At 54.8% G+C, this 23,021-nt stretch overlaps 1 protein-coding gene across 2 annotated transcripts in view; it reads left to right on the top strand.

The window, feature by feature from the left end:
* The first annotated feature begins 1,362 nt into the window (after positions 1–1,362).
* Positions 1,363–23,021, top strand: part of LOC129475538 (serine/threonine-protein phosphatase 2A regulatory subunit B'' subunit beta) — a 51,065-nt gene continuing 29,406 nt past the window's right edge. For both annotated transcript variants that reach the window (XM_063635485.1, XM_055269565.2), the window contains exons 1-2: positions 1,363–1,686; positions 22,432–22,617. In XM_063635485.1, the coding sequence (XP_063491555.1) occupies positions 1,363–1,686; positions 22,432–22,617 (510 nt within the window). The remainder of the gene's footprint in view (positions 1,687–22,431; positions 22,618–23,021) is intronic.

The raw sequence follows: 23,021 nt of genomic DNA, 5'->3' as shown, positions 1-23,021 counted from the left end.
CCGGCTAATTTTTGTATTTTTAGTAGAGATGGGGGTTTCACTATGCTGGCCAGGCTGGTCTCAAACTCCTGACCTCGTGATCTGCCCGCCTCAGCCTCCCAAAGTTCTGGGACTACAGACGTGAGCCACCGCACCCAGCCAAGAATTACTTATTGAGTCTAGATCGATTTATGCAGCTCAGAAGTAGGAGAACCTGGCTCATAAAAGACCTTGAAACTACTGTCTTAACAGGGTGCAACATCAGGTGAAACCCTATTTTGATAAAAAATGAATAAAAAGCGGGGCAAGCTGTAAAGGAAACAGGTGCATGTGTGCCAGATGATAATGCAGTGTTTTTACGTATCCTATTAAAAGCAGAAACAAAAACAACCATTGGATAAAGTTATTTAACTAATGTCACCTCCCTGGACGTGGATGATCTTTGCAATTTTCAAAGCACTTCACGCTCATCCCAGAACACCAACGTTTAAAGGGGTCCAACTCCTCCAATCTGTCTTTACTGTTTGATAAGCAAAGCTAACGTAAACGGGGCCCTTTTGAGTCCCAGGTAGCCCCATTGTTACTGAAAAGTTTGATCTTTTCCTCGCGCGCTCCCGCAGGACGCACGCTCGCTCCCGAGCTCGGCGGGCGCGCACCCCGCATGCTCGCTCGTTCCCGGTGCCTCCCACTGCGCAGGCGCACTCCCGTCCCCCAGCCCCACCCGCTCACACACCTCCCAGCCGCTGGCTAGCGCCCCACGGGCAGGCACTGCGCATGCTCACCCGACCGGCCTCCCGAACTCCGCTGCTCCACCGGTACGCAGGGCGCATGCTCCATGCGGAGGTTCCCCCCCTCCCCTCGCTCTAGCAGGCACGCACTGCGCATGCTCCCGTCTCCGCAGCTCTAAGGCCGCCTAGCCGCCATGGGCCGCGCCTCTAAAAATCCGAAACGCAGAAAGAGCTCGGGCGGGAGGGCCGCTACAGCCTCTCCCCCGTCCTCACCGCCGCCGCTTGGCCCCACCAAAGCCTCCTGCAAAGGCTCCGAGGGCCGCGGGGCGCGCGTGGCCGGCGGCGGCGTCGCCTCGTGATGACATCGTCGGATGACGCGGCGCAGTGACGTGAACGCGGGCGCCCTTGTTTGGGAGCGCGGCCGGCGCGCCCGTTTTGAAGCTTCCCTGAGCAGCGCGGGCCGGACCGCGCCCCCTCCTCGGTCCCCGCGCCCCGCCGGTCCGCGCAGTTCCCGAGGCGCGCGGGCCCTGTTCCCTGCGCCGCGCCCCCTCAGCTGGCAGTGCTCGCATCCCCGAGGTCGATCCGGGCCGGACCGAAGCCCCCGGGGTGGGGCGGGGCGCGGGCGTCCGGGGGCGCCCCGGGCCCAGCCCCCGCCATGCCGCCCGGCAAGGTCCTGCAGCCGGTCCTGAAGATGAAGGTGGACGAGCTGTTCCTGTACTGGCTCAGCGAGGCCAGCACGCAGCGGATGCTGCAGGACTGCCTGCGCCGGATCAAGGCGCCCGGGCGGGACCAGCCGGCCGCGGGGGAGGGGGAGCTGCCCGGGGTCTGGCCTGCAGCCACGCTCGCCGCCCCCAGGCCCAGCGGCCTCGACCCCCCGGGAACCACCGGGCCGGGCCCTGCGCTGCCCCTGGGCGCCGCCTCCAGCCCCAGGAACGCGCCCCACGCTCGAGGCACCCGTAGATCCGCAGGGACGAGAGTAGTAAGTTACTCTTCCTTCTGCTAACACCTGCGCAGGTGGCTCTGGTCGCATAGCGGACGTGTGGCTGCGCGGTGGAGGCTGGTGGGAGAGCGTCAGACCCCAAAACGGTTTCATATTGAGTCTGTTCCCCGCCCCGACCCCCAGCCACACACACACACACACACACACACGAAAGTCCCACGTACTGAACATTCTGTCATTGACAGTAGTTAACCTAAAAATCACACAATTTATAAACGTAGAAAGGCTTTCTTCCTATTTTATTTTTTATTTTATTTTATTGTGAGACGGAGTTTTGCTCTGTTGCCCAGGCTGGAGTGCAATGGCGCGATCTTGGCTCACTGCAACCTCTGCCTCCCAGGTTCAAGCGATTCTCCTGCCTCAGCCTCCCGAGGAGCTGGGACTTACAGGCATGTGCCACCACGCCCGGCTAATTTGATATTTTTAGTAGAGACTGGGTTTCCCCACGTTGGCCAGGCTGGTCTTAAACTCCTGAAATTAAGTGATCTGCCCGCCTCGGCCTCCCAAAGTGCTGGGATTACAGACGCAAGTCACTGCCCCTGGCCCCTTTTTTATTTAAATTTTTTGGAGACAGGGTCTTGCTCTGTCTCCTAGACTGGAGTGCAGTGGCGCAAACACAGCTGGACTTCCTGCATCAGCCTCCCCAGTAGCCGGGATTACAGGCGTGCACCATCAAACCAGGCTAATTTTTGTTTGTTTGTTCGTTTTGCAGAGATGAGGTCTTGCTGTGTTACCCAGAGTGCTCTGGAATTCCTGGGTCCAAGCAATCCTCCCATCTCGGACTCGCAAAATCCCACTGTATTTATTAGAAGAAACGCCATTTATTTCATAGAAGGTGATTATTCACTGCAGGTGAGAAGCGCAGCCTCTGGCTAATGTACCTGTAATCTCAGCTACCCGGGAGGCTGAGGCAGGAGAATCACTGGAACCCAGGAGGCAGAGGCTGCATTCCAGCCTGGGCACCAGAGCAAGACTCCGTCTCAAAAAAAAAAAAAAAACTAAAGCACTTGGAGGGAAAAAAAGATGAGACGAATTTATGCTGAGTGGGTTGGCCAAGCGTATATATTCAAGAAGTTATAGGAATAGCTATGGATATTCACCAAGCGTGTCCTGACCCATGGGTATTGAACAAACATGCATGTTACCTACTCCCAAGTTCACTTTGGAACGGAGACTTAACATTTAAATGCATTATGGTTAGGCCCCCTACGTCAAAAGGTGAGGCAACTTTGCAGCCTCTGTCAACCGGGCAGAACCAGTCCGTGGTGAGTAGTTATCAGGATAAAGTGATTGCAATCAGTCTTTTTTTTTTTGAGACAGATTCTCACTCTGTCACCCAGGCTGGAGAGCAGTGGTGCAATCTAAGCTCACTGCAATCTCCGCCTCCCGGGTTCAAGCGATTCTCCTGCTTCAGCCTCCCGAGTAGCTGGGATTACAGGCACCTGCTACCACGCCCGGCTAATTTTTGTGTATTTAGTAGAGGCAGGCTTTCACCATGTTGGCTAGACTGGTCTCAACCTCCTGACCTCAGGTGATCCACCCGCCTCAGCCTCTCAAAGTGCTGGGATGATAGGTGTGAGCCACCACACCTGGCCTGGAATCAGTCTTTTTCCAGTCAAAGCTGTAGTTACAGCTGGTGGAACAGAGGGGTCTGTTCATCAGGATCTGACAGGAAGCTGCAGATGTTTTAATATTGTTTATATTGGTCAGGCATGGTGGCTCACGCCTGTGATCCCAGCACTTTGGGAGTTGGAGGGAGGCAGATCACTTGAGTTCAGGAGTTCGAGACCAGCCTGGGCAACATGGCGAAACCCCGTCTCTGCTAAAAATACACAAATTAGCCAGGCGTGGTGTGCACCTGCAGCCTCAGCTACTCAGGAGGCTGAGGCAGGAGAAATGCTTGAAGCTGGGACGCGGAGATTGTTGTGAGCTAAGATTGCACCACTACACTCCAGCCTGAGCAACAGAGGAAGACCCTGTCTCAAAAAAAAAAAAAAATTATATATATATATATATAGAGAGAGAGAGAGAGAGAGAGAGAGTCTTTTTGCCTGCGTGAGCTTGAGGCCAAGATAAGCAATAGAGAAAAAGAAAAACATCCTTTATTCTTGAAACTCAAAAATGAGTTTCTGCAGAGGTCTCTGCAAAGAGACCTTTGTCTTTAGTGAATAACCTAAAAGGACATTTAGCTGCTGGAGAAAAACGCTTTGGCAGTTGGAACTGTAGTTTATTCTTTAAGTGTAGGCAGTGTGTGACTTAACCCTCACCTCAGGTGGCCCTTGGTCTTGTTTGTCACAGAATCTGTTCCGTCAGTCTTACGATGTCAATTTTAACCTTTTTGCTGGTCAGTTGTGTTTAAACTGCCAAAGCAAGAGGGGTATAATGAGGTGTGTCCAAACTCCCATCTAGTTATGGCTGGGAACTTAGTTGTTTTTTGTTTTTTGTTGTTTTTTTGTTTTGTTTTGTTTGAGACCGACTTTCACTCTTGTTGCCCAGGCTGGAGTGCAGTGGTGCGATCTCGGCTCACTGCAACCTCCACTTCCCAGGTTCAAGCGATTCTCCTGCCTCAGCCTCCTGAGTAGTTGAGATTACAGGCACCCACCACCACGCCTTGGTAATTTTGTATTTTTTTAGTAGAGACGGGGTTTCTCCATGTTGCCAGGCTGGTCTCGAACTCCCGACCTCAGGTGATACGCCTGCCTCAGCCTCCCAAAAAAATAAGATTACAGGTGTGAGCCACCGTGCCAGCCTGAACTTAGTTTTTAAAGGTTTCTCTTTGGGCCGGGCCCAGTAGCTGACACCTGTAATCCCAGCACTTTGGGAGGCCGAAGCGGGCAGATCACTTGAGGTTACGAGTTCAAGACCAGCCTGGCCAACATGGTGAAACCCCATTTCTACTAAAAATACAAAAACTAGCTGGGCGTGGTGGCAGGTGCCTGTAATCCCAGCTACTCGGGAAGCTGAGGTACAAGAACTGCTTGAACCAGGGAGGCGGAGGTTGCAGTGAGCCGACATCTCGCCACTGCACTCCAGCCGGGGCGATAGAGTGAGACTCTGTCTCAAAAAAAAAAAATAAATAAGGTTTCTCTTGGCCAGCAATGGGGGGTCTGTTCAGTGGGTTGTGGGGCTTCGGATTTTACTTTTAATTTACAGTTATAGTCCTGAGTTGGTCTCACTGTTAGAGTTTGTTTCGAGTTCTCTAGGTTGGTTTCTGCTACCCACTTCTCAGCAATGTCTTCTGCTCGGCTTAGTTAATGAGCCTAACGGTTTTATTGTTGCTTTATCTGGTAGTAAATCTCCAGTAATTACAAATAGACAGCAGTGTATTTTTTTTTTTTTTTTTTTTTTTTTTGAGACTGGAGTGCAGTGGCACGATCTCGGCTCACTACAAGCTCCGCCTCCCGGGTTCACGCCATTCTCCTGCCTCAGCCTCCCGAGTAGCTGGGACTACAGGTGCCTGCCACCACGCCCCGCTAATTTTTTTGTATTTTTAGTGGAGACGGGGTTTCACTGTGTTAACCAGGATGGTCTCAACCTTCTGACCTCGTGATCCGCCCACCTCGGCCTCCCAAAGTGCTGGGATTACAGGCGTGAGCCACCGTGCCCGCCGACAGCAGTGTATTTTTAAAAATGCTTTCTGTCGTTTTATACGATGCAGTTTAAAGCGATAAAACATTGCTTCCAGATGTTATAGAAACACGTATGGCTGCTGCGTCCGGTGTCTGAGAATACTACAGAAGCCTGAAATATTCAGAATGTTCCATTGGAACTTGTTTATATCATTTGAAATTTTTCAGCTGAACACCAGCCTTCTATCAGCCGCACTAATAAGCATGTCACGAGGTGATATTTATGTAGCACCACAGTTTTCCAGCCAAAATGGACCAGCCTCTCTACTTGCTGGGTGAGAGGTGGGTGGCAAGCTGAGGTGAGCTCCTTGTGTTCTAAATTACCAGTGGTTGTCCGACGTGTTCTGATGGATCTAGAACGTTTTCCAAAAGTATGTGTCGATGAAATTGTGAACTAGAGCTGGAGGCAGCTTGGAGACCGTCTGGCTCAGGCCCTCCAGATCCTGATCCAGGAGGGGACTCAGGGCCCCAGGACGCATTCCTTGAGCTCTGGCCCAGTGCACTTTACCGGTGAGCTGCAAAAGCTGAAGCACCTTAGGCAGTCTTGCCCAAATCCCTCATTTGCTGAGGAGGTTGTACGTGAGAGGGGGGCCAGGACTCAAGAAGTGTGCGCTAGTAACGATGGTTCCCCTCCATGGCTTCCTTTCTCAGTGGGATTGCTAATGACCTGCCATTTTGTCCTTAAACATGTTGAATGACAGAAAGCCAGACACTAAGGTAGATGCTTGAATTTTGTGACTTTGCATGAATTCTCCTAGGGCTGGGAATATTGACAGAAGGTCAGGTCTGTGCAAACAAGGCCATTTGGGTGCATGTGAGAGGATGATGTGGTCTGTAAATCAGGCAATAAGCTCTAACAAGTGGAAATTAAGTTCCAAAGGTGTTCAAAGCAGGGAGACGTCATTTCTCTCCTGGAGAAAGTTTTGAGGAGGAAGTGAGTGGTGGAACTTGGGAAATGCACTGAGTTTATTGGGTATGGGGGGCGGGACCAAGGGAGGCTATTCCGGGAGGGATGCCGGGCAGAGTGTGAAAATGAGACCTGGCTCAGTTGCTCATGCCTGTAATCCTAGCACTTTGGGAGGCTGAGGCGGACGGATCACCTGAGGTCAGGAGTTGAAGATCAACCTGGCCAACATGGTAAAACCCCGTCTCTGCTAAAAATACAAAAATTAGCTGGGTGTGGTGGTACGCGCCTGTAATCCCAGCTACTTGGGAGGCTGAGGCAGGAGAATCACTTGAACCCGGGAGGCGGAGATTGCACTGAGCCGAAATCGTGCCACTGCACTCCAGCCTGGGTGACAGAGTGAGAGACTGTCTCAAAAAAAAAAAAAAAAAAAAAAAAAATGAGATGTTCAGGTCACATTGAGCGACTGGAGTGGTCTGATGGGAGAAGCAGAAGGAAGGATGCGTGTGGACCGTGGCGTGGCGGCCGGGGTGTGCAGGGTGCAGGATTCTGCACTTAGGAGATGCCGAGAGTTTTCAAAAAGCAGTGACTGAGCTTGTTTGGGACTAAAAGTTTGCCTTAAACGTCTACGTGTTTGGAACCTATGGCTTACTTCAGCTGAATCTCAAGAAGTGAATAACTTAGAAGGATGTGTGTGTTCATTGGGACAAAAAAGATGAGCTTGGGCCGGGCGCGGTGGCTCACACCTGTCATCCCAGCACTTTGGGAGGCTGAGGCAGGCAGATCACAAGGTCAGGAGATCGAGACCATCCTGGCTAACACAGTGAAACCCCGTCTCTACTAAAGATACAAAAAATTAGCCGGGTGTGGTGGCGGGCGCCTGTAGTCCCAGCTACTCGGGACGCTGAGACAGGAGAATGGCGTGAACCTGGGAGGTGGACCTTGCAGTGAGCCGAGATTGCGCCACCACACTCCAGCCTGGGCAACAGAGCGAGACTCCATCTCAGAAAAAAAAAAAAAAAGATGAGCTTGTTCCTGTCCATCCCGTATACAGAATGTGCGAGGCCACGTTAACAGTGAAGGATGCAGTTCCACGCTACAAACTCTGGCCAGGGAGGGGCGATGCTGGGGTCAGAGGAAGAGATTTTCATAAATAAAACAGCTTTTTCTCACCCACACATATACAGGATTGAGTATGAGCTGTCAGGAGGGTTCACGCTAGGTCCACTGAACTCCCCAGCCAAGGGTGAAAGGAACGGCATGCCCATGTGAAAACGACGTGGTGCATCCAAAGCAGACATAACCAGCGCTGCCATGGCTGTTTTACGTTACCCTATGCCTTCATCGTTACTGAGCAGAGAGATTGCATTCTGTGTTTGAAAGGGGTGCTTGCAGTGGCTCCTTCCCGTCTGGGGAAGAGAAACTGGTACAAATTAGAAAATGTGAGCATTGGCAGGGTGCAGTGGCTCAATCCCAGCACTTTGGGAGGCCGAGGAGGGAGGATCACTTGAGGCCAGGAGTTTGAGCCCAGCCCGGGCAACATAGTGAGACTCCCCCATCTCTACAAAATAGTAAAATCAGCCAGGGGTAGCGCTTCATGCCTGAAGTCCCAGCTGCTTGTGAGGCTGAGGGAGGAGGATCCCAGGAGTTCGAGGCTGCAGTGAGCTATGCTTGTGCTACTGCGCTCCCGCCGGGGCAACAAACTGAGACCCTGTCTCCAAAAAAAAGAAAGAAAGAAAATGCCAGTATCGATGGGCTGATGCTGCGAGCCAGGGTGCTTCTGCTAGGGGTTACCCTAAATGCATCTTTAAAGTAAGTTCTTATAAGGGGAAGTAAGAACCTCATGTGGATGAGCTGCTTTTTTTTTTTTTTTTTTTTTTGAGATGGAATTTCGCTCTTGTCACCCAGGCTGCAGTGCCGTGGTGCGCGATCTCGGCTCACTATAACCTCCACCTCCTGCAGTTCAAGCGATTCTCCTGCCTCAGCCTCCCGAGTAGCTGGGATTACAGGTGCCCGCCACCACGCCCAGCTAATTTTGTATTTTTAGTAGACATGGGGTTTCACTATGTTGGTCAGGCTGGTTTTGAACTCCTGACCTCAGGTGATCCACCCGCCTCGGCCTCCCAGAGTGCTGGGATTACAGGTGAGGGCAACCACACCCGGCCAGTACTGCATGGTTTTGATCGCATTTCCCTGCGGCCTGGTGGCGCTGAGCGATTTTCACGTGCTTATTATCCATTCATGTGGTTTCCACTGTGAAACATCTGTTCAGATCGTGTGTTTGCTTTTTCAATTGGGTTATGTTTTCACTGAGTTGCGAGAGCTCTTTATGTACAACTGTAGGCAAGTCCTTGGTAAGACGATGTGTGCGCGTATTTCTCTCGATTCTGGCTTGCTTTTTGTTTTCTTCATGGTCTTTGAAAGAGCAAAAAGTGTTTAGTTTTTCAACTTTTTTCTTTTATGACTCATTTTTTTTGTCTTATTACAAAATGTTTGCATAGCTCAAGGTGTCAAAGATTTTCTCCTATTTATCTAGAGAAAGCTTTGTGGTTTTAGGATTGCGTTTCAGCCTGTGATCCAGTTCAGGTCACTTTTTCTGCGTGGTATGAGGTGAGGTATCTGGATGACCCCAGCATTATATATTGAAGAGTCTTTTCTCCCCCATGGAATTGTGTTGTTGAAAGTCAGTTGAGTACGTTCGTCTGGTTTATTAATATTTCCATCCCATTGCTGTATGTGCATCCCCTCACCTTCATGGCACTTTCCAGATTGGTGTAACTTTCTAGCAGATTTTGAAAGCAGATACTGTGAGTCCAAGCCTGTTCTTTAAAAATTGCTTTCCAGCAAGAAAAGCCTGTTGGCATTTTGATTGGGATTGCTTTGAATCTGTGGATCCATTTAGGGTAATTGATACCTTAACGGTATTTTCCAATCCACAAACAAAGGACTTTCCGTTCATTTAGGTTTTGTTCAGCAACGTTGTGTACTTCCCCGGGTACACGTCTTGCACCTCCTTGATTAAATTTCTATCCATTTCTTTAGTTATTCTCAATTTCTGGAAGCTACTCAGTAGTTCCGGTATCCACCTAACCTGTGACTTTTATCAGACCGGGTGCCAGCATTCTAGAACATTAGAACGGGGTATTTGGAGGTAAACACGTGTGTGCGTGTGCATCACACACACAGGTGCATACACACACATACACAGGTGCACACACACACAGGTGCATACACACAGGTGCATACACACACATACACAGGTGCACACACACACAGGTGCACACACACACAGGTGCATACACACAGGTGCACACACACAGGTGCATACACACAAACATACATTGGTGCATACACACAGGTGCATACACAGTTGCATACACACGCATACAGACACGCACACATAGGTGCATACACACACACAGGTCCATACACAGGTGCATACACACATACATAGGTGCATATACACACAGGTGTGCTTATCTTAACGTGTCATTAGAAGCTCTTAGCAAACATGTTGTAAGACAGAAAAGCACCCAGAACCCTCAGGGCAGGAGCTCAGGGTTTCTGAAGGTTTCGTGCGGGAGCCGTGAGCTTTTGTATCAGGTGTATGCCTGTCTGCGTTCAGTTCTCACTGCCTTCGTAACAACAACCTATTCACGTTTTCGTAGTGGGCACCGATGAGAGTCTCGTTGTGAGGAGGAAGGAAGGTGTCCAGGACCCTTCTTGGAACCTCCGAGAATCTGCAACCATGGAAACTGTAAAGAGCCTCATCCCTCCCTCCCCTTCTGTTGACAGAGAGAACCGTGCCGTTTCCTGAGATGAGGTGGACGGGTTTTGAATCCGCTGGAGCCTGTCCTCTCAGGGCCTTTGAAACAGGGAGGAAGCCATGCTCTGCAGATGGCGCCTGCAGCGTGAGGACAGCATTCTGGGCCATCTTCATGTCTCATGGGTTTGCCTGTTACTAGCTATGCTTTTAGCTTTGGATGTTCAGAAAAACATTTTCTCACAAAGGATGGGTCGCCTTCGTAAGCCTTTCAAATCTAGGATTTCAGAAAAGCCATTATGTTTGCTCATCGAAGGCACATTTTTATCCTAAAATAAGCCGTCTGAACAAAAGTATGTTTAGTGAGAATGAAAAGTGAAGAGATTTTTATGAAAATTTTGCGTAAAGGTCTTCTGGGCATTTTAGGAGCTTTAGAGGTTGATGGTACAATTGTGCCCGGACGGGAGAAGAACAGTGGAGATTTGGGTGCCGTGAGGGGCTTCATCGGCCCAGACGGCAATGTCGTCTCATCAGAGTAGGAATTTGGGGGAAACAGGCTGAAAACAGGCCTCGCAGATTCCGTGCTACCCTGTGGTGCAAAAACAATGCTATGACGGCCCCGTCCCTGTACACAGTAGTGGATAGACAGCCCCATGGGGGCCCCGTCGAGTGTGGACGGCCCTGTCCCTCCCCCATCCCGTGTAGACAGCCCTGTGGCTGCACTGGGGGCGGGCGGTGCGGGTTCTGCATCGGGACAGGACGTAGGGGCTCCAGGGAGGCAGTGGGGCTGCATCCAGAGGTGGTTTGAGGGCTCCAGGTCAGAGTCTTTAAATCTCTGTGTATGTGTGCACTTCAGGATTTTGAGGCTGTGTTCCAAAAGTCTTTTTTTTTTCCCTTTTTTTTTTCTTTCTTTTTGAGACGAAGTCTCACTCTTGTTCCCCAGGGTGGAGTGCAATGGTGCGATCTCGGCTCACTGCAACCTCTGCCTCCCGAGTTGAAGCAATTCTCCTGCCTCAGCCTCCGAAGTAGCTGGGATTACAGGCGCCTGCCACGACGCCCAGCTAATTTTGTATTTTTAGTAGAGACAGGGTTTCACCATGTTGGCCAGGCTGGTCTCAAACTCCTGACCTCATGATCTGCCCACCTTGGCCTCCCAAAGTGCTGGGATTACATGTGGGTGACTGGACGGCACCTCTGCCCTGTGAGTTTGCGCGCCGCATCGTGGGTGACTGGGTGCACTTGTTTAAATCGTCTCCTGGTGGTTTGAGCACATTCCCTCTGGTGCTGTCTTTAAGCTTCCGTTTGGAGACTTAGAGGGGGTCAGAGGCTGACTTCTGAATCCTGAAGGACAGTGAGGAAGTGAGAACGATGGAGGGATCCGGGGATGGCTGGAGAAGAGAAGGGAGTGGAGGGGGCGAACCCCTAAGAAGAGCTGGAAGGGGCACTGGGGGCAGTGTGGAAGGTTGCAGGAGAAGAAAGGGTCAGTCTGAGATGGCTGCAGACTGCTGGTTCCAAGTCTAGGACACTCGGAAAAAGGAAAACGATGGAGACAGGAAACAGATCGGGGGTTACTGGGGTTAGGAGGGAGCGAGGGGTGCGTCGGTGCCACACAGACGTTTTTCAGGGCAGGGAATCTCCTCTGCGTGACCGCACAGTGGTAGATCCGTGTCATCTTGCGTTTTTCCAGACTCAACAGAGCGTGCGGCAGCGGGAGAGCCCAGTGCACGCTGTTGACTCGGGGTGATAGTGACCGGTCCAAGGAGGTTCATTGACTGTAACAGACACAGGCGGTCACGCAGGACCTTCCTGATCGGGGACCCGGGAGGCTTTCTGCTGACAGCGTCCAGCCTGGCAGGGATGTGACCAGTTTCTGTCCCTCAGCCCGAAGGTAACCCGTCTCTTTCCCGGTGGGATGAAGGTGCAGGCCCCCGGAATGTCAGCTCATCCTCATTTAAAGTTGCCCGTCCCCCTTTTCCGCCGCCCCTCTTTTCTTGTTCTAAATACGATTGCAAACAAGCACAGTTATCACAGTGAGCAGTGGCAGAGAAGACGAGATCCTGGATGCCCACTGCAGCTTAGCTGTATTCTAGAAACTCCTGAAGTTTGGGGAGGGGCGGAGATGCCGGCGCGCTTTGATGCCCGGATGCCGGGATGCCGGGGCTGCGGTGCGTGTGTTTGTGGAGGCGCAGCTGCCCCTGGCGTGCCCTGGGCTCTGGAGGGGCGAGCCGGAGCCGGCACCGAGCCTGCAGCCAGCTCTGGTGTTGTCGTGCGGGGGGACCTCACTTCTCGCGGGGAGCGCCTTCGCCTGGGTCCCCGAAGCCGTCCCCAGGCTCTCCTCTTGGGGACCTGTTGATGCGCGCTCCGCCCAGGCTCTCCTCTCGGGGACCTGTTGATGCGCGCTCCAGGGCGAGCCACGTGACGGCCGCAGCGGTGCAGAAAGCGCCCTTGCCCGGCCGGACGGCCCAGCCCGGAGCGAACGGGGAGAGGAGAGAAGAGGACCGGAGGGAGCGGAGGGCAGTGCGGGGAGCGGAGGAGAGGAGAGCAGCGCCGGGAGCAGCCGGGTCTGCACAGTCGCGGGTCGGGAGGGGCGGCCGCCCCCACCCCCGGCGCCATGCGCCCTCCTCAGCCTGAGGAATGCGCGCGGCGCGGGCCCCGGCCCCAGAGCGCCTGGCGGGCGACGCGTGGAGCGCGCTGAGCCCGGGCCACGCCTGCAGCGCCCCACTGGCCCCGGCCCGGCCCTGCCCCGAGACCGCGGCGCCCGGCCTGGCCCGCGAGAGCCCTGCGCGCCGACGGCATGCGGCTCCGCGAGCGCTCGCTGCGCCAGGACCCCGACCTGCGCCAGGAGCTGGCCTCGCTGGCCCGCGGCTGCGACTTCGTGCTGCCCTCTCGGTTCAAGAAGCGGCTGAAGGCCTTCCAGCAGGTCAGCCCCGCGCGCCCCGCGGCTGCCCGACACCGGGCGAGGCCTCCCGGCCCGGCGAGTCCTACCCTCCCGGCCCCGCGCGGGCCTCCGCTCGCCGCTGCCGGCCGTGCACCCGTTGTCGCGTGGCGGGGCCCAAACGCCAGATTTTCGGGGCCAGTTGTGGGCGCAGGGGACCCGCTCGGGCCGCAGGCCGCCGAAAACCGGGTGCTGCTCTGTGGGAAGCGGTGCCAAGCTTGTTAGGAAAACCGGGCTTTGAAAAGAGCACCCGCTCCTTTCCCGGGAGTTTTGGCTGTGAGTGCGCGCCTTGCTGTGATCAACCAAGGGGGGTGAGAGCCGTCAGCGCCTGGGAGGGTTCGCTGCAGACAGATTTTTAATTTAAATAATACCTTGCATTGCTGGTAATAAACATCGGGAAACTCCTTCACCCTTCGTAAAGGCGTTGGGTGGGTGAAACTTTCCCGGCGTTATTGCAATACCCAGCATTCCTTCCCATTGGCTAACCTGTTTAAGAGTCGGTTGAGATATCACTCACATACCGGACTATTTATGCAGCGTGGTTTTATTCAGTAACTCACTGGCTTTGAAATTTATTTATTTTCATTTATATTTATTTATTTGAGACGGAGTCTCTCCGTTGCCCAGGCTGGAGTGCAGCGGCGCTATCTTGGCTCACTGCAACCTCCACCTCCTGGGTTCAAGTGATTCTCCTGCCTCAGCCTCCCGAGTAGCTGGGATTACAGGCGTGCACCACCACGCCCAGCTAATTTTTGCATTTTTAGTAGAGACGGGGTTTCACCATGTTGACCAGGCTGGTCTTGAACTCCTGACCTCCGGCGATCGCCCACCTGGGCCTCCCAAAGTGCTGGGAGTACAGGCGTGAGCCTCCGCCCCAGCTGGCTTTGAAATTTAATCTATGTTCTCATAAGTGCTCAGGGAAGTAAAATTTGTGTCTGTACCCCGTGTATATTGTATGAGTTAGTTTTACGAGTACCACGTGATTTAAACGTGTAAGCGTGTTCCTGTGACAATCCCGGTATAATTTGAGAATTTAGGGCTTGGCTGCGGCCGAATCTCATCCAGGCAGGGTGTGCGTGGCTGGCGGGCGCCTCACACCCACGTGGCACATCAGACGTCCTTTTCAAACTCAATGCCAGGAGTCTGGAACTAATGGCCTAAACATCAAGCTGAACCAAGGCATCCTGCTTGAAGGGGGAGGAAGACCCACTTCTTTCTGTTGTTATTTTAATTGAAACAACTTCTCTCAGATCACAACTTTTGCACTCCTTCGGGGTTTTTGACCTCTGTCTTCCAGGTTTTGACATTTTGCCTGTAAGTGGGTAAAGGCGAGGCTGGTTTCTTCAAAATCCTCTTAACCTGCAGACCGTAAGAGTGAGATCAGCCTCGTGCGGGATTTGCTCTAGACGGTGGGAGGTGCTGGGAGGTGCGTGCTCGCTGGTTGCAGCCCATTAGGTGATTAGCTCGCACGTGGCTGGATGAGGAAGCCCTGCAGCGGGGCCCTGGCTCTTCCGTCGGAGGCTGTGGTGACGATGCACCTGTGTGTGCACCTCCGGGAGGCAGAGCCCATTCACCAAAGTCTGCATTGTTTTAACAGGACTGTTTATTTTTAAAAAGTCAGTTTCTGGGAAATCACGAATTCCGTTTACAGAAGTTTGCTTCATTTTACAGAAAATGGGTTTCCACGTTTTTAGGGAGGACAGATGTGTGAAATGCGTGTTGTCTGAGGGTTGGTGGAGGAATCACAGGGGTATTTTGGGGCATTTGTGGGGTGGCGTTGGGGGAGAAGGGGACTTTTTCTGGCTGCTTTCACTCCATGCATGAGCATGGGCTCTGTCTGTTGGGTCCACCCCACTTGGACACACCCTCAGGAGGGTTGTCAGGGAGCACCTGTGTGGGAGCCACTGGACGTGTCGGGGTGCCTCTCCTCTGCCCTCGGATGCTCCAGACCAGGCAGCACGGTCCTGTTTTCAGGGGTCCTCTGATGGGCACAGCCTTCCGCGACTGACGTTGGCCGCACCCACGAGCCCCTGGCGGGTGCTCCTGAGGTTGGTCTTCTGACTGTGCGACGTCCCACCTGGGCTTCTGTTCCCACTAACCCCCTGGCAGGTGCTGCCTGCCCAGGGGGTGAACCCAAGCTCCTCCTCCTCCCTGCCACTGCCCACTTCCCAGCCACCGGCATCCTTGACAAACCAAACTCGGGGTGGGGGGTGGGGTTCAGCTGCGCCGGCCTTGGGAACAGAACAGCATGTGTTCACGCCGTGGGTCCTGGGAGGCTCCTGTGTGACAGTAGCGTGTTACACGTACTCTCGCCGTGGGTCCGGGGAGGCTCCCGTGTGACGATGGCATGTTACACGGCACGTGCTCTCACTGTAGGACCCAGCATGTACCTGGAGTGGGGCCGTGCAGCTGCTTGGCCGAGCTCTTCCTGCTGGAGCCACTGCCTGCGCCTCCTGCGCAGGGATCCTCAGGCCTTCTGTCCCCAGGCAACAGCAGGACAGCTCAGACCTTGTTCCCAGCCCAGGACAGCTGTGCCCACGTGGGAACGTCCACACAGAAGACCAAGGTCAGGAGCATCCGCCAGGGGCTTGTGGACGCAGGGAGGGTGCCGGATCCTCCCCTCGCTGTGTTGCCCAGCATCCATCGTCACCCCTTGGCTGGTGGACAGAATGATCCCCACATCCCTCAGCCCAGCCTTCCGAGCTCTGTGGAGACTCACACCTCGCTGCAGTCGTGGGTGCAGGCGCCAGCCGTGGGTCCAGGGCCCAGCCGACGTCTCTCAGCATCTGTCGTGGCCCCACTGCCCGGCTGCAGTCGTGTCTCTGGGTGAATGTTAGCCCACGTGAGCTCTGGCCACCTCAGACACCTGGACCTGCTGCGTTTCCGTGTTGACCCCTCCACACCAGTTCTCCCTCTTTGCTAGAGAGGGGATTTTTAAACCCACACGCGGGGCCTCTGATCTCCATGTTCGGCTCCTCTGTGTAAACACCGACCTTTTTGACTCCTGGGTTTAGCCGTCCAGCGTGCGGTTTGCAGGTGTAGCTGGCAGCCTTCTACCAGCCCTCGCGGAGGGTCCCTGGGAGTCGAGTGCTGGGCCGAGAAGAATGCTCAGAGCTTGCAGCAGGCCCTGCCTTCCAGGCGTGGCTGTCATTTGGGTGGGCGAGGGGCTCAGCTGGAATCCATGAGTGTGGGTCTTGGCCGAACCCCCCCCTCCCTGATCCCATACCACAGCCTCCCATGCTTCCGCCTCCCGCTGCAGAGTAGAGGCTGTTGCAGAGTGAGGGCTCCTGGGGACACGGCTGTGCGTTGCAGCCTGTACTGAGTGTGCCTTCCGCCGGCCCCGTGCTGCTGCGGCACCTTCTCTGTGGCTTTGATCGTGGTGTCCGCTCCTGCTGCAGTTGGGGCGAGGGTCATTTCTGCTGGTCACCGCGCCCTGCCTGCTGTGTGCACCCTCTGCACATGTGGGGGTCTGCCCGAGGCTGGTGTCGCGAGATGATGTGTCACGGTGCACGTGGCCTGTGTTCTCGGGGTACTCACCTGCACCCATCAAGCGCACGCACTTCTAGGCAGCCTCGGTGTTAGGCTCAGCCTTTGCTTTTGGTCGTATACGGACATGTTTTGCAAAACTGGGTGTACTCTGGAAGGGCGACACACATATCTGTGACTTCTGGAATTGTGATGAGTCAGGGAGCTGCCTTCTCAGTGCCCTCAACAGAAATAGCTTGTCGGGAGGCAGGGTGTCGCCTTTATCACTGTGCTTTGGGTGATGGGCGCTTTACGAAGTACTTTTTAAAGTCCACGTACTGAGGAGGATTTAAAGTGGATGAGCTGGCTGCCATAGGCCCCTCTGGTTTGTCTGAACTTTTTAATGAACAGGCGGCTGGCTTTAGAATTCTTCCACACACACGCAGCTGTTTTTGCTCCTTCTGTGTTTACTGTTGATGCCTGGCCTCACCGGCTACATTCGGGGCAGGGCAGCAGTCCCTGTGATTCCTTCAGAATCCCCTGAGACCTGCTGCTTGGCCGGAGAGGTGGCCAGTTCCCAAGTGAGCTGTGTGTGTTGAAAAGAATGTGTGCTCTGCAGCTGTGCTGAGGCTGAGTCTATTTCTGTCCGTGAGATTAAACTTGTAAATCTCCCGTGCCCGCATGGAGTGGTTGTGTTGTTTGTTGTTCTGTCGCTCGTCTATTAGTGCCCAGGGTGGGTGGGCCCAGCTTCCCCCCATCGGTGCCCAGGGTGGGTGGTCCTGGCCTTCCTCCTGTCGGTGCCCAGGTGGGTGGTCCCGGCCTTCCTCCTGTCGGTGCCCAGGTGGGTGGTCCCAGCCTTCCCCTCGTCAGTGCCCAGGGTGGGTGGTCCCGGCCTTCCCCGTGTCGGTGCCCAGGGTGGGTGGTCCCGGCCTTCCCCGTGTCGGTGCCCAGGGTGGGTGGTCCCGGCCTTCCCCGTGTGGGTGCCCAGGGTGGGTGGTCCCGGCCTTCCCCGTGTGGGTGCCCAGGGTGGGTGGTCCCGGCCTTCCCCGTGTGGGTGCCCAGGGTGGGTGGTCCCGGCCTTCCCCGTGTGGGTGCCCAGGGTGGGTGGTCCCGGCCTTCCCCGTGTGGGTGCCCAGGGTGGGTGGTCCTGGCCTACCCCGTGTCCGTGCCGGAGGTGGGTGTTCTCCACCTTTCCTGGCGGGCTGAGTTTGTGTCCAGTGGTGTTTACTTGATCAGTGCCGAGGCTGCGTTGTCAGGCATCGATAAAGTTAGCGTCATCCTGTCCTCCCGTGACTGACCTCTTCGGCGTTCCTTGGTGGCCTGTCTGTCTCCAGGTCTGTCCATCACCTTATGTCATTTCATCGATGTTAATACAGTGACACCAGCTTTCTTTATGGTCTGCCTGCTCTGTCTTTTTCCATCTCAAAAAAAAAAAAAAAAAAGTGTAGTCTCTGGGTCTTTAAGTCACGTATATCTCCTGTGTCTTTCTGTCCTCTGTGTCTCCCGTATATGTGAATGCTGTTTTCTTTCCGCAGTCAGACCTTTGGGAACTGGAACACTCGGTACATTGAGGTCGATGTTGCCGGCTCATTCGTGTGATGGACTGTGTCTCATCCTGCATCTCTGTCTCCAGTTCTTTCAGCTTGGTCACCTTTTCTGTCGTTTGGAGTACACACTTTCTGCTAGCTCACTGTTTATCCTACAAATGTCAATGGCTGGCCAGGCTCAGGGCCTTACACCTGTGATCCCAGTGCCTTGGGAGGCTGAGGCAGGAGAATCGCTGGAGGCCAGGAGTTCAAGACCAGCCGGGGCAACATAGCGAGACCCCCGTCTCTTAAAAAAAAAAAAAAAAAAAAAGGAACATCAACTAAATTTTTCAAAGCCCAATGTTAATCAGTATCTTTTCCTCCAACTCACAAACCGTCTCACACTCATCCAGTCACCATGTCACTGACAGGCTGCTGTTGTATTGATTTTTTTTTTAATTGAACATACGTTATTATCACTGATTTATGTTTTTTAAATTGAACATACATTGTTATCACTGATTTATGTGGTCAGCTGCCAGGATTTTCCTACTCATTACCACTGACCTGCTTTTCATCCCTTCTTTCAATTCCAACCTTCCCTTTGGGAGCTTTTGGCTTCTCCCTGCTGCGTTTCCTCAGCTTTTGCCCCATAGAGTGTCCGTTAATGGGGTGCATGGTCTCTGTAAACTTGGGGCTAAAAATGTCCAAGTGTTCATCTCACTCTTTTTTTTTTTTTTTTTTTTTTGAGACAGAGTCTCACTCTGTCACCCAGGCTGGAATGCAGTGGTGCGATCTCAGCTCACTGCACCCTCCGCCTCCCGGGTTTAAGCAATTCTCCTGCCTCAGCCTCTCAAGTAGCTGGGATTACAGGCGCCCGCCACCATGCCTGGTTAATTTTTTTTATCGTTTTGTTTTGAGACAGTCTAACTGTGTCGCCCAGGCTGGAGCGCAGTGGTGCCATCTCAGTCCACTGCAACCTCTGTCTTCTGGGTTCACGCCATTCTCTTTCCTCAGCCTCTCGAGTAGCTGGGATTACAGGCGCCCGCCACCACACCCAGCTAATTTTTGTATTTTGGTAGAGACTGCGTTTCCCCATGTTGGCCAGGCTGGTCTTGAACTCCTGACCTCAAGCGATCCTCCCACCTCAGCCTCCCAAAATGCTGGGATGACAGGTGCGTGAGCCACCACACCTGGCCAGTCACCCCTCGTTTTGGTTGGTTGGTTGTATTTGGTCCAGTCTCATTGCTGTGTGTGAAGGAGTGGCTTTCTTTTCCTCTTTTGCTGGGGTTCATGGGGGTCCTCAGGCCTCGGCATCTCTCCAGGTCTTAGGGCTGCGGGGTAAACGCTCTGTTAATTTCTTTCTCCCACTTCGGCACATCTCCCTGAAATTGCACGTCTGCTCTGTAACCCCTCCCAGTGTGTGTTCTGTTCATGCATTTTAAACCTCTAGAATTCACTTGTTTTTTTGCTCGTAGTTTCAACCTTCTCTTTCATTTCTTAAAATGCACGAGGCGCACTTGTTTTCTATCCCGACAGTGTCAGAGTGGGAAGCCCCTGTGGGCCGTTTCTGCCGACTGTCATTCATGGTGCTTTGTTTCTGTGAGCATTTTGGTGATTTTTAACTGTGAACTGCTCATTTTTTCTTGGAAGTTTGGGAGGTTTCTTGAGTCCTGGGTTTCCTCAAGAACTTGTTGCTTCCAGGTGCTGCCCGCATGGGAATAACTTTGCATTATTGGCTGGAGGGGTTTTTTTTTTTGGAGACAGACCGTGCTATGTCGGCTCACTGCAGCCTCCGCCTCCTGGGTTGAAGCGAGTCTCCTGCCTCAGCCTCCTGAGTAGCTGGGATTACAGGCATGTGCCACCACACTCAGCTAATTTTTTCGATTTTTTTTTTTTAATAGTAGAGATTAACTTTTGCCATGTTGACCAGGCTGGTCTCGAACTCCTCAGCTCAGGCAGCCTGCCCCCCTCGCCTCCCAAAGCGCCAGGATTGCAGGCATGAGCCACTGCGCCTGGCCGGTTTGAGAGTTTTCGCATCATCCTGGTGACGTGAGTTTGGTTTGCAAACCTGCAGGAGAGTCGGCTGTAGCCGTCAGTTCTCAGGGGAGAACTCCCCCTTGTCCGGCTCCTGCGAGCAGCTCGGGATCTCCTGCCCCAGGACACAGAGGTCATGTTCTGAATCACAGGGAAGGGGTGTGCCCTTCGGGTAAAGCTGTGCTGAAGGAACACTCAGTTGGCACCTACTGCGGGGAGCCTGCTCTGCCCCAGGTCACGGAGGCAGCCTCTGTTCCTCCTAGATAGGGATCAGAGAAAAACAACTGAGTCTCACCTTAGCTGAGGGTCCTGTAGGGACAGCAGGGTGGGGACAGTTGGGGCGCTGTCTGTGGGACCCTTGTGACCTGGGGTGAGGGTCCTGTAGGGACAGCAGGGTGGGGACAGTTGGGGCGCCGTCTGTGGGACCCTTGTGACCCGGGGTGAGGGTCCTGTAGGGACAGCAGGGTGGGGACAGTTGGGGCGCTGTCTGTGGGACCCTTGTGACCCGGGGTGAGGGTCCTGTAGGGACAGCAGGGTGGGGACAGTTGGGGCGCTGTCTGTGGGACCCTTGTGACCCGGGGTGAGGGTCCTGTAGGGACAGCAGGGTGGACTGTTTTCTCTGTGAGGACACTGGAGCTCGGACCCAGTCCTGGATTCATCGAGGCAGTCAGGATTGTGGGTGCAAAGGCCCTGAGCTGTGGTCCATTGGTATGGGGACTTCCTCCCCGGACCCTCCTCCATGGCAGTTGGTCGAGGAGGACACAGCCCCGTCCCCTGAGTAGTTGATGGGGGAGGACGCAGCCTCGTTCTCTGGTTAGTTGATGGAGAAGGATGCAGCCCCGTCCCCTGGGTAGTTGATGGAGGAGAAGGACACAGCCCTGCTCCCTGGGTAGTTGATGGAGAAGGACACAGCCCATCCCCTGGGTAGTTGATGGAGGAGGACGCAGCCCGTCCCCTGGGTAGCTGATGGAGGAGAAGGACACAGCCCTGCTCCCTGGGTAGTTGATGGAGAAGGACACAGCCCTGCTCCCTGGGTAGTTGATGGGGGAGGACACAGCCCCGTCCCCTGGGTAGTTGATGGAGAAGGACACAGCCCCGTCCCCTGGGTAGTTGATGGAGAAGGACACAGCCCGTGCCCTGGGTAGTTGATGGAGGAGAAGGACACAGCCCTGCTCCCTGGGTAGTTGATGGAGAAGGACACAGCCCTGCTCCCTGGGTAGTTGATGGGGGAGGACACAGCCCCGTCCCCTGGGTAGTTGATGGGGGAGGACACAGCCCCGTCCCCTGGGTAGTTGATGGGGGAGGACGCAGCCTCGTTCCCTGGTTAGTTGATGGAGAAGGATGCAGCCCCATCCCCTGGGTAGTTGATGGAGAAGGACACAGCCCTGCTCCCTGGGTAGTTGATGGAGAAGGACACAGCCCTGCTCCCTGGGTAGTTGATGGAGAAGGACACAGCCCCATCCCCTGAGTAGTTGATGGGGGAGGATGCAGCCTCGTTCCCTGGGTAGTTGATGCAGGAGGACACAGCCCCATCCCCTGGTAGTTGATGGAGGAGAAGGATACAGCATCGTCCCCTGCGTATTTGGAGGAGGAGGAGGATGCAGCTGATGGAGGAGGACGCAGCCCCGTCCCTTCAGCAGTTGATGGTGGAGGAGGACACAGCACCGTCCCTTGGGCAGTTGATGGAGGAGGACGCAATACGGTTGCTGATGCCGTTAACCATTTCAGGCGGTGTTTTAGCATCACGGGATGAGATCAAATGTCCACCTCGCAGGTTGTGTAGAGATACAAGCAGGAGACTCTTGAGTGTTCTGGGGCCTGTGGATATACTGGGTGAGGGGAGTGCTAGTGCTGAGCGGGGCCAAGAGCCCGTGGGTGTGGGCTGTGCACTGGGTGAGGGGCTGAGGCGTGTCCGCAGCAGTACCTGGTGGTCGACCCCTTCGCCTGGCTGTGTGGCTACCTGCCCTGCCTCTGCCTCTCAGAATGTGAGTCGCCCGGGCTGCAGGGACAGGGCTGCCTGTGGACGACGCCTGTGCCTCTCCACATCTGAGCTCTCAGGCGTCTGGGGTGCGCGGCTGCGCTTTTCCCTGGGGCCCTGCCAGGTGTGGTGGGGTCAGTGGTGTGGCCGCTGGGAATCGGGAGCGGGTCCCGGCTGGGCTCTCAGGCATCTGGGGCACGTACCTGCCCTTATCCCCAGGACCCTGCTCGGTGTGGTGGGGGCTCAGTGGCACACAGCAGCCACCTAGAGTGGGGTCCGTGGCAGCACTGTGTGGCTTCCTGGGTGGAGGTGGCCCTGCAGTGGAGTACGAGTGTGGTCCCCCACAGGGATTGCAGCTTGTCCTCTCCCGGCTGGGGTCAGGTGGCCTCAGCACCGTCAGCCCTAGAGAGGCCCCTTGTGTTGTCTGGGTGGAGAAGGTGTTCGATGCTCCCAGGTTCTAACTGAGCGCTGTCTGTCGACTCTTCAGGTTCAGACGCGGAAAGAAGAGCCTCTGCCCCCGGCCACAAGCCAAAGCATTCCGACCTTCTACTTCCCCAGAGGACGCCCGCAGGACTCCGTCAACGTGGATGCCGTCATCAGCAAGATCGAGAGCACTTTCGCCCAGTTCCCCCACGAGAGGGCCACCATGGATGACATGGGTCTGGTGGCCAAGGTGCGTGTCACGCGTGTGACGTGGAGCAGCCGAGGTGGTACTGCGGGCATGTGAGGGTGAGGCCGAGCGGCCGAGGCAGGTGCATGTCCCACGAGCATGAATGAGGCGGAGCGGCCGAGGTCGGTGCGTGTCACACGAGCATGAATGAGGCGGAGCGGCCGAGGTCGGTGTGTGTCACACGAGCATGAATGAGGCGGAGCGGCCGAGGTCGGTGCGTGTCACACGAGCATGAATGAGGCGGAGCGGCCGAGGTCGGTGCGTGTCACACGAGCATGAATGAGGCCGAGCGGCCGAGGTCGGTGCGTGTCACACGAGCATGAATGAGGCGGAGCGGCCGAGGTCGGTGCGTGTCACACGAGCATGAATGAGGCGGAGCGGCCGAGGTCGGTGCGTGTCACACGAGC

This window comes from Symphalangus syndactylus, chromosome Y (assembly GCF_028878055.3).
Source record: "Symphalangus syndactylus isolate Jambi chromosome Y, NHGRI_mSymSyn1-v2.1_pri, whole genome shotgun sequence".
Classification (NCBI taxonomy): Eukaryota; Metazoa; Chordata; class Mammalia; order Primates; family Hylobatidae; genus Symphalangus; species Symphalangus syndactylus.
Note: the sequence above shows the minus strand (reverse complement) of the source record. Positions and strands in the feature narration are given on the sequence as shown.